Source organism: Leptinotarsa decemlineata, unplaced genomic scaffold (genome assembly GCF_025532065.1).
Source record: "Leptinotarsa decemlineata unplaced genomic scaffold, Ldec_3_MD MMD2_P_RNA_scaffold_2, whole genome shotgun sequence".
In the NCBI taxonomy this organism is placed as follows: Eukaryota; Metazoa; Arthropoda; class Insecta; order Coleoptera; family Chrysomelidae; genus Leptinotarsa; species Leptinotarsa decemlineata.
The window spans coordinates 12,555,656-12,565,513 of NW_027412529.1; the positions used below are offsets into that span (position 1 = coordinate 12,555,656).

The window sequence follows — 9,858 nt, forward strand, 5'->3', positions numbered from 1 at the left end:
AAAAGTTAATCGCACAACAAAAATTACATTGCACTATGTCGTACACACAAGACGCTATTGAAATATTTCAAATTCAAGAAAGACAAAAAGAAGTTCGTGTCAGATCTATAACAACATTATGTACTTACCAAGTAACAACATCAGATACTATACAGGGTGTAACTGAATAAGTGTAAAACATTAGAGGAGATGATTTCTAATCGAAAAAAAGATAGGATCTTTCATTGGAGCACCCCTTGTTGAGATACAGCCCCTTAAAGGGGGTACAAAAAATTTTTATAACAATTTTTTTCACAAGCACTGAAAAAGTTACAATATTGAAATTAACCTGACGTTTTGTATTACCAAAAAGTCACTTAGCCAGTAATTTATTTGGTTTACCCCATGGTTGTGAGGGGTGGAAAACGCAACCTCTAAAATTTATTTCCAATGTGACTTTTTGTCTTAGTATTTGTTTACCATTTAAAAAATTATTTCCGATAGTCTGTTTCATTCTAAACAAAAAATGTCTCGTGGGTTTTTTGCCCAAAATAAACCAATTCGCAGCAAAAAATTATTTTACGAACAACTACAGAAATACATCGTCATAAATGCGAACTGGATTTATTGTTATTTTGTAGTTAGTACCTGCATTAAACGATTGAACGATTAATTCATTAATAACAAAACACACAACATGTAGAAATCATAGTAAATGTTCAATATGTCTACCTTCATACATCACGCATGCGGCTAGACGTCGGCGCATTGAGCCACGTTACTAAGTCCTTACATCGCAAACAGGAGTACGACAAACCAAATGCTGCAAATGGCCCCAAATAGAGAAATCAAGAGGATTGAGAACCAGGGATCGAGCGGGCCAGTTCTGTGGTCCTCCTCGACCTATCCACTGATTTGCATATGTTTCAGTTAAATACTGACGTGCACTTGACTAAAATGGGCGGGAGCCCCATCATGCATAAAAAACATATCCCTTCTGACGCCCAAAGGAACTTCGTCCAGCAGTACTAGATGCACTTCTCTTAAAAATTGAACGTATGCCTCACCATTCAATCGAGGAGGTAGAAAATGAGGCCCAATTAAATCATCCCCAATAACTTCGAGCCACACGTTAAGAGAAAACTGTTCTTGATGGTTAGTTTCGACAATAGCGTGAGGGTTTTCATCAGCCCATATGGGGTAATTATGAAAATTAATAATCTTATCACGAGAAAAACTACATTCGTCTATTGAATTGTATCGTCTTCAGAAAGTCACAATTTCTTTCTTATCATTTCCAGCATCCAATTGCAACATTCAAGATGGTTCGGAAAGTCTCGCAGTAACAGTGTCTGTACTCGTTGCAGATGGTAAGGGTATAAGAGTTGTTCCTTTAAAATTCGAAATACCGTCATATGATCAAAATTTAGCTGGAAAGAAATCTTTCTAGTACTGGTAGTAGGTTGTTCTTCAATCAAATTAAGTACTGTTTCCTCAAGCTGTGGTGTTCGTACTTCTCGATGGCGACCACAATCCTGCGTTCTTTTGTCGAATGAACCATATTCGCGTAATCGTTGATGAAGTCAAGCAAATATTCTATGTGAAGGATGCTGCCGTTGAGGATACATTTCAGCATATCTTCTAGAAGCTTCTAACCCATTCCCCTGCGACAAACTGTAAACGTAATGCATCTCAGCCATTTCCTCATTTGTGTATTCCATTTTGATCACAAGTGAATTATTAAAGTAACAAATTAGGAACAGAACAACAACACACAATTAGTATTAATTCAATTTCGAAAATTCACAAACTGACAACGTCATACCAATTTAATTGTCACTATCGGTAATAGCGACCTACTATATAGATTAGTTTCGTATTTTCTCATTTATGACGATGTATCTCTGTAATTGTTCCTAAAATAATTTTTTGTTGCGAACTGGTTTATTTTGGGCAAAAAACCTAGGATACATTTTTTGTTTAGAATGAAACATGCTATCGGAAATGAATTTTTGAATGGTAAACAAATAATAAGACAAAAAGTTACATTGAAAATAAATTTTCACAACCATGGGGTAAACCAAATAAATTTCTGGCTAAGTGTCTTTTTGGTAGTACAAAACGTCAGGTTGATTTCAATATTGTAACTTTTTTAGTGCTTGTGAAAAAAATTGTTATACAAAATTTATGTACCCCCTTTAAGGGTCTGTATCTTATAAAGGGATGCTCCAATGAAATTTCTTTATATGAAAAATCCTTTTTTTTTTCGATGAGAAATCGCCTCCTTGAATGTTTTACACTACTTATTTAGTTACACCATGTATAAAACACATGGAATGAATGAAATGAAATGAAGAAAATTGCTCTTGGCGAACTGTGCGTGAAAAATAAATTGAACTATCATGGTGTTACCTTTCTTTCGATTTCTCTTGTCGTTTCTTGTCTAGGGATGACTCTCTTGTCTTATCTTGACCAAGATGACCTAATTTTCTGTTATGTCGAAAACAGGAGAAATATTAGATTTTTCTGAAGGACAGAACACAAGCATTACAAGTAAATCTTTAAGGCGCTCTCAGAGCGGTGTCTGTGTGAAAGTAACGATTCACATTGGATTTGAATCGATGTAGATCAAATCTATTTTGAAAAACGTTCTCAGGAAGTTCATTCCACATAAATGCAGTACTCCAGATGAAAGATTACTTGAACAAAGAAGTTCAAGGTGTACTGAAATGAACCTTGAAACGATGAGCAGCCACAGTCCGTCACGTATTTGTGATGTGTACCTCTCTTGGTGGAATAAAATGTACCAAGTCACTTGAACACCTCCCGTGAAAGTATCAATATAAGAGAGACAAATCTCCAACCATTTTTCGATGTTTTAGGACAGGGTTCTCCAAACTTTGAAGCCTTCGGGTCATAACGATTTTTTCAGTTTGTTCCAGGGGCCAATTTCTGCCCTTGACTATATTTCTAGACAAGGATAGTCGCAAAGTGCGTGACATAATCAAACTTTCGCTTTTTTTGCATTTCTATTATTATTATTGTGTATTGTGACACTTAACGACATCTAATGGCGAGTAGTGGTACTATGTAATATCTTTTTCAGCTACCCGCTAGGTGGCATTAGGCATAATTGAATATTTGGAATTACCGCGTTGGTTTGAGAAAGTTCTGGTTCTAGCTAGTGTATTCCGATCATCTCGAGATGGCAGTAATAATTGCATATAAAAAGGCTAGCGGCGCAACTGCGAGTTAGACTGCGTAGGAAAGTGAAACTGTCTATTGTGAAATAAAGTAACACCCATCAATAAAAGCATTTTGATTTGACTTATTGTTTTTATGTGTGATTTGTTAGTATGGAAAAGAAGCGAAAAATCGACAGTGAATGCAGAACGTTCCAAGAAAAATGGAACTTTCAGTATTTTGTGATTGAGTCCAGTAGAAAGGCGCTATGTTTAATTTGTAATGAAAACCATAGCTGTTCTCAAAGACTATAACATTAAACGACACTATGAATCGAAACATCTTCAAATTTACTCCTAGTATACAGGAAGTTTGCGGAAGGAAAAATTTGAAGCTTTGAAACGCGGACTCAAATCGCAGCAATCTTTTTTTACCAAAGCGAATACTGAACAAGAGTCTGCAACTCGCGCTAGCTTTCGTCTGGCTCTTGAAATAGGAAAACGTGGCAAACCATTCACCGATGGAGAAATGATAAAATAATGCTTGATTACAGTAGCCGAAGAAATATGTCCCGAAAAGGTAAATTTATTTGAAAGTGTCAGTTTGTCAGTAAACACCGTGGCTCGGAGGGTACAAGACATCGCAGAAAATATATCATCTCAACTGTCTGACAAAAATGGACATCATCAGTGGTTTTCACTAGCATTGGATGAGTCAACGGATGTGTCAGATACTGCTCAGGTGTTGATTTTTATTCGAGGAGTAGATAAAAGCTATGAAGTGTATGAAGAACTTCTTGATATTGATAGTATTCACGGCACGACAACTGGGGCAGATATTTTTAACGGAGTTGAAAATGCCAGTAATAACAACAGATGGAGGCAAAAATATATATGGTAAAAATAAAGGAGTGGTTGCACTTGTGTCAAAGGCTGTAGAAAATGATGGTAGTTCAAAACCATTGTATCATTCATCAACAGTCCTTGTGCGGAAAATGTTTGGATATGTCTGAAGTTCCAAAACTGAGTCATATCAGTTGTTTACTTCATTAGATCCACTGGGCTGAATCACCGACAATTCCGCGAGTTTATTCAACAGATTGGAGAAAATGATTTACCATATCATACTGCCGTACGCTGGCTTAGTTGCGGAAAAGTCCTTAAGCGCTTTTTTGAACTTCGAGCAGAGATCGCAATTTTTTTTAATGAGGAGCAGCGCCCTTTTGCCGATTTAGAAAATAGTGAATGGATGTGGAAGTTAGCCTTCTATGTCGATTTGACAAATCATATGAACGAACTGAATTCGAGATTGCAAGGAGAAAATCAGCTTCTCCCTGATTTATACACCAATATCAAATCCTTCAGGCAGTAAATAATACTATTTCAATCGCAATTGCGTAAAAAATGTTTCACACATTTTGAAACATGTGAAATATTCAGCCACACTACAGAGACTGAATTTCCTGTCAATTTTGCAATCGAAACTTTGAGTGCTTTGAAGATAAATTTTGATACTCGTTTTCCAGATTTTGATGTTATTGGCAATGAAATTGAGCTTTTTCAAAATCTATTTGATTCTGACATTAAAACCCTGGCTCCGTAAGTCCAAATGGAAATTATTGATTTACGGTGCAGTGATATGCTCAAGAACAAATATCAAAATTCATCTTTGTTGGAATTTCATAAGAGTCTTCCACTGGAACAATTTGATAATTTGCATAAATTTGCTCGTGGGTTGTTTTCTATTTTTGGTACTACTTACTTGTGTGAGAAAACGTTTTCCAAGATGAAGTACACAAAGAATGTTTGCAGATCTCAATTAAGCATCTTTAATCACTTTTGATAATTGGTACAAGTAAAATTGATCCACAACTACAAAGTATTGTCGGTGGAAAATCACAATTACATAAATCTCATTAGTGTTTTTGTTTTACTGTGATTCATTTCAATTATTTGTTAGTTATTAATATGCCTGAACTTAGATACTTAAGTTAAGTTTTCTACAATTAGATAATCATTGGCTATCGCGGGCCAGATTGATGACAGTAAATCATTGGCTGTCGCGGGCCGGATTGATGACACTGGCGGGCCGGATTTGGCCCGCGGGCCGTAGTTTGGAGACCCATGTTCTAGGCTATCAAGGTTGCACGTGATGTTTGCGTCTGCAATCAGGCGAATGGCTCTTTCGTGGATGAAGTCCAGCATATTCAGGGTATGTTTGGGGGCAGAGCTCCATACATGAGAACGATACTCCAAAAAAGGTCTGATCTGAGCTTCATGAAACATGAAAAGTTGCTGAGGTGTGTATAGTTTTCTGGTTCAGAACAGTGTTCCAAACTTTTGAAAAGCAGCCTTTACAATTCCAGCGACATCATTTTGTGCCAAGATATATTGGTGTCCATTTTAACCCTCACCAAACTTATCGAAGCAGAAATCAGAATTGTCTGACGTAACATAATTATATGACCTTTTTGGGAATATGCTGAACGTGAGCAATCTTCCAACAAGAAGGAAAAACCCCTGTCTTGTAAGACAGGTTGAAAAGTCTGCAAAATACCAGTGCGAGTTCATTTGCGTTCATTTTAAGTACGATGACGGGCACTTCATCAGGGCCAGACGCCTCGTTGATAGAAGTATTGAGATGCTTTAATATAAATACGCCTGAATCGACGCTGTCGAAAAGTAATTTCCGGCATTGTGGATTCTTTCTAGTGTAGGAATAGTGGGTGGCACATTTTCTGGAAAATCGACTGTGGAGTTAGATGCAAATTGTTCAGCTAGTAGATTTCATTTTTTATGGCTGTTGTTGCAATTGAACCATCCGCTTGTGTTAGTGGTGGAATTGTGGATTTTGGAAAGTCCTGATTACCAGCCTCATTTACCGACCAGAAGGATCTAGACTCGTTGGGATTGACAAGCAGTCTATCTCTAATTCTCTGATTGCGAAGTTCTTTGCTTTCGTTTATCCTAAGTGTGCAGCTGTTGCGAGCATTAACATACCCAGTTCGGTTTTCGGCACTGGGATTTTTGCGCTATTGCCGGTGGGCAAGATTTTTGAAGGAGACAGCTTGATCGAAATGTTTGTTGAACCAAGGTTTGCCATTAGAAGGTCGTTTCATCGAGAAAGGAATATATGCAGACATAGATGAAAGAATAACTTACGTGACTTCAGAAGCTCAAGTTGATTGATCTTCAGAGCTGAAACATCTAGCCAGGGGAAATTTCGGAAATGGTCTTGAAGATCTTCCTATTCAGCTGATCTGTAATGCCAAACTTTGCAATAATCAATCGGTAATTCTCTCAACACTGAAATGAGTTTGTAGTCAGAAAATCCCAATGAAGACCTAACGGTGACTGTAAATTTCTGGATTAGTCATTAGGTATAAATCCAGAAGACTAGCATATTCTCCATCACGGTCAGGAATCCTGGTTGGCTCATTTATAATCTGAGTAAGCCCGCTGCTTATTGCAAAAGCCTCATCTTCGTGACCTTGTTCGTGGTTAATATTTGAAAATTTGTCGATTATTTCCATCAGCATAAAAATTGTGTGCTCGTGATTCGATGACGACTACGAAGGCCGTTTTTCCTTGATCCTAATCAGCGAAAATTCTACAGGTGGGAAATTTATCGAAGTTTTTGAAAACGTGGTAGTTGGTTTGCGGTAGGCCTAGGGAGTATAGTGGGTGAGGCAGTGTACAACGTGCGAAAGATCTGTCGATCGTTCGAATCGTGAACACCAACATTTTTCAAGCAGTTTCGGCAACGCTTAGTTTCAATTTGAATTCGTAGAAAAATATTTGGCGAAAATGACTTAACGACACCATATAATATGGAAGAAAATTAACAGCATCAATGTATAGAATACAAAAATTTTCTAACGATCAGTTCGTACCCTGACACAGCAGTATAAATATTTATTGAGATATGGAGCTACAAAAACAAATGACATTCAAAAGAACAAAACTTTTAAAACAACCTGATAATGAAAATCATAAAGGACTGATGATGTGAAACATTGATCTCAATGGAATATTTGAAATGGGATCGAAGCATTGCAAATGATATATTGAAGTATTATTTTCGTAGATTTGTCTTTCACTTCAGGCGTTGATCATTTTCCACTCTATCAAGGTAATCTATTCTTCTGATAAACGATCTTAAATAGGTTTGGGAAATATCCGAAAAATTTCGTCTGAATAAACCTGTTAGTCTAGTTTTTCTCACTTGAATGGAAAATTATCCTCTTGCGGCAAACCTTATTTCATTAATCAAAGCTCACAAAAATAAAAAAACATCGGTACCATGATTCATGTAGAGATGCTATTGAACAGCTAAAAATGTTTACAGTTGTCAGCACCTACATACTAGAGGCTACTGCATACATTTTCAAAAATAAATCCAATTTTCAGTCCTCTCTTCCAAATCATAACCGCAATACTCGTTCGAGTATTCTTCTTTGTATGAAAGAAGCAAAGAGTACAGTAGGTGTAAATTATACAATATGCTTTCAATAGCTCTTAAGAATTTCCCAAATATTAATGTGTTCAGAAGTCAGCTGGAAAAAATGCTATTTCAAAGGACTTGTTACACGATTCAAGAATTCACCAATCAACTAATCTGAGATCTTGAGCTTTAGCACATTTGGTTGAAGTGTGATTATATTTTATCTTCTTTATGGTCTATAACTAGTTACATTTATATTTTTATTTCTGACCGGGATATTATAAGCTTATATCGTCAAAGTTACGCTATCAATAAAGAGGGTCATAATTCCCTTGGGACATTATAGATTTTATAATTCCCTCTACCTTTCACAAGTAAAAATAAATAGAAATGAAAAATGAACCATATTTTATTTATTCACGTCATTACAAATAATAAATGTACAATTTTGAAATGTTCCCTGAAAATTACTTCCGCCACTGGAAACAATTTCTTCTTTTGTATGGCTGGAGCTTCTGTTCACTACAGTCGAGGTACCTGCCTCTTCTGATGACAAAGTAGACAACATACGCGCCGTTTTATTTCTCAATTCGATGCTATCCTCCAAATACCCCTCCGCCACCGTGGAACTTTTCCAACCTCCGTGTCTTTTTAAGTTAGTCATAGTTGCTCCTGCATTGGCTATACTATATAAATACTATATATACTATACGTTTCTGACTGAAACGAATAAACACAATTACTACCAAATCTACCGAAAAACATAGAAAATTCCTTACCAGTTCTTGAAAATATGCCAGAAATACAGTTTCAGTGACATCTTTTGGCATAACATTTTTCCGTGTCAGCCAGTCCAGATATATCTTGTATTCTTTTTGGTATACGGCTTCACTTTTCGATGGAATTAATGATTCTCTTGCTTGTTCAGCTTTTTTCAAAATATCCTTCATTATATTTGGGGTAGAAAACACGTTTTCACCGCAAACACAGCTTGATAACAAAGTTCTGTTTATAAACAAGTAACATAGCAACAACCTAGCAACAAGAAAACTCTACTATAATCAACGGTACCTGATTCAAATATACCGGGAAGGTAATGAATTGGTACATTTTTCCGTTTCAAAAATGAACAAAATTTTATTGAAATCGGTCAGAAATAAAATTATCTATGTACCACGGGAATTAATGAGCCTTTATAACCTCAGGCAATTGCTATCCCTCGGGCCAGAGGCCCTCGGGACGCAAACTTTGCCATCGGTAATTAAGGCCCTCCTAATTCCCTTGATACATAAATTACTATTATATTTATATATTACTTTTATTACTTATGGATATTTATCACTGTTTGTGTTATTTTGTTTATATTATTTTGACTGACTTACAATATGGTTACATGTAGTTATTTACATTTATATGTTACTACATTTACTTTTACTTTTATAATTGGCATTTTCTTTGTTTATTGTGCATTGATTGCTGTCAACTGTACTTTTCAACCAAAGAAATAAATATTATTATTATGGCTCTCATTTCAGGAAACAATTGATGGAAGTTTCGACATGCTTTGCCCGGAAATGTACAAATATCACCTGACAAGACTGAACTATAGTTGTTCAAAAAGAAATCCAAGATCAGCACCAACTATAACATTCACATCAAACAACGACCAATTCATGTGACTGAGAGTGGAAAGTAAACCGAATCCATCCAGTATTCAGTGGAATAAGTGTTGAATGTCAATTATTAATTCAAGGAATTCTACGAATCATACATATTTCTCATTATTGTTATATATCTACATGTTCAATACTACATATTTGGGTGAAAAAGTATTTGTCTATTTTAATAAATGTTTATGGATATGTATGGTAAGTTTCATTTATATCACCGAAACAGAATATTATTTTACAATTCATTGACATTCTTCTTGATATAGCTAGGGCACACTAGTGCTCCTCTCAAGATATAGTCGAATCAACAAAGTATTTTTACCAAAAGCCCTCAGATTTTGATAATCTCTTTTCTGAATTTTGTTTCTTCATATTTTCTGAATTCAGAAAGAGAGAGCAAAATCATTTATATTTTCAAAACTGTATGTATAATACTTATATAAAACTTTTCTTTCAAAAAAATCCGTATACTTATTATTACATCAACGAAAGTATGAGAGAAATCGTAGATAAACAGGGTATTTCTAAACTATGGTACGAAACTTCAGATGATAATTCGCTAGGTTGTTTTAAAAAAATCCTA

The 9,858-nt window shown here is 35.7% G+C and overlaps 2 protein-coding genes across 2 annotated transcripts in view; one reads left to right on the top strand and one right to left on the bottom strand.

Annotated features, from left to right (window-relative positions):
• The window catches only part of LOC141485938 (uncharacterized), a 171,191-nt gene extending 162,373 nt beyond the window's left edge, over positions 1 to 8,818 (bottom strand). Inside the window, exon 1 of the mRNA XM_074183638.1 lies at positions 8,385 to 8,818. Coding sequence (XP_074039739.1) covers positions 8,385 to 8,555 — 171 coding nt within the window. The 5' untranslated portion in view covers positions 8,556 to 8,818. The remainder of the gene's footprint in view (positions 1 to 8,384) is intronic.
• Positions 1 to 9,467, top strand: part of Gyc32E (Guanylyl cyclase at 32E) — a 211,426-nt gene extending 201,959 nt beyond the window's left edge. The window contains exon 22 of the mRNA XM_074183625.1: positions 9,141 to 9,467. Within this exon, the coding sequence (XP_074039726.1) occupies positions 9,141 to 9,284 (144 nt within the window). The 3' untranslated portion in view covers positions 9,285 to 9,467. The remainder of the gene's footprint in view (positions 1 to 9,140) is intronic.
• The last annotated feature ends 391 nt before the right edge of the window (positions 9,468 to 9,858 follow it).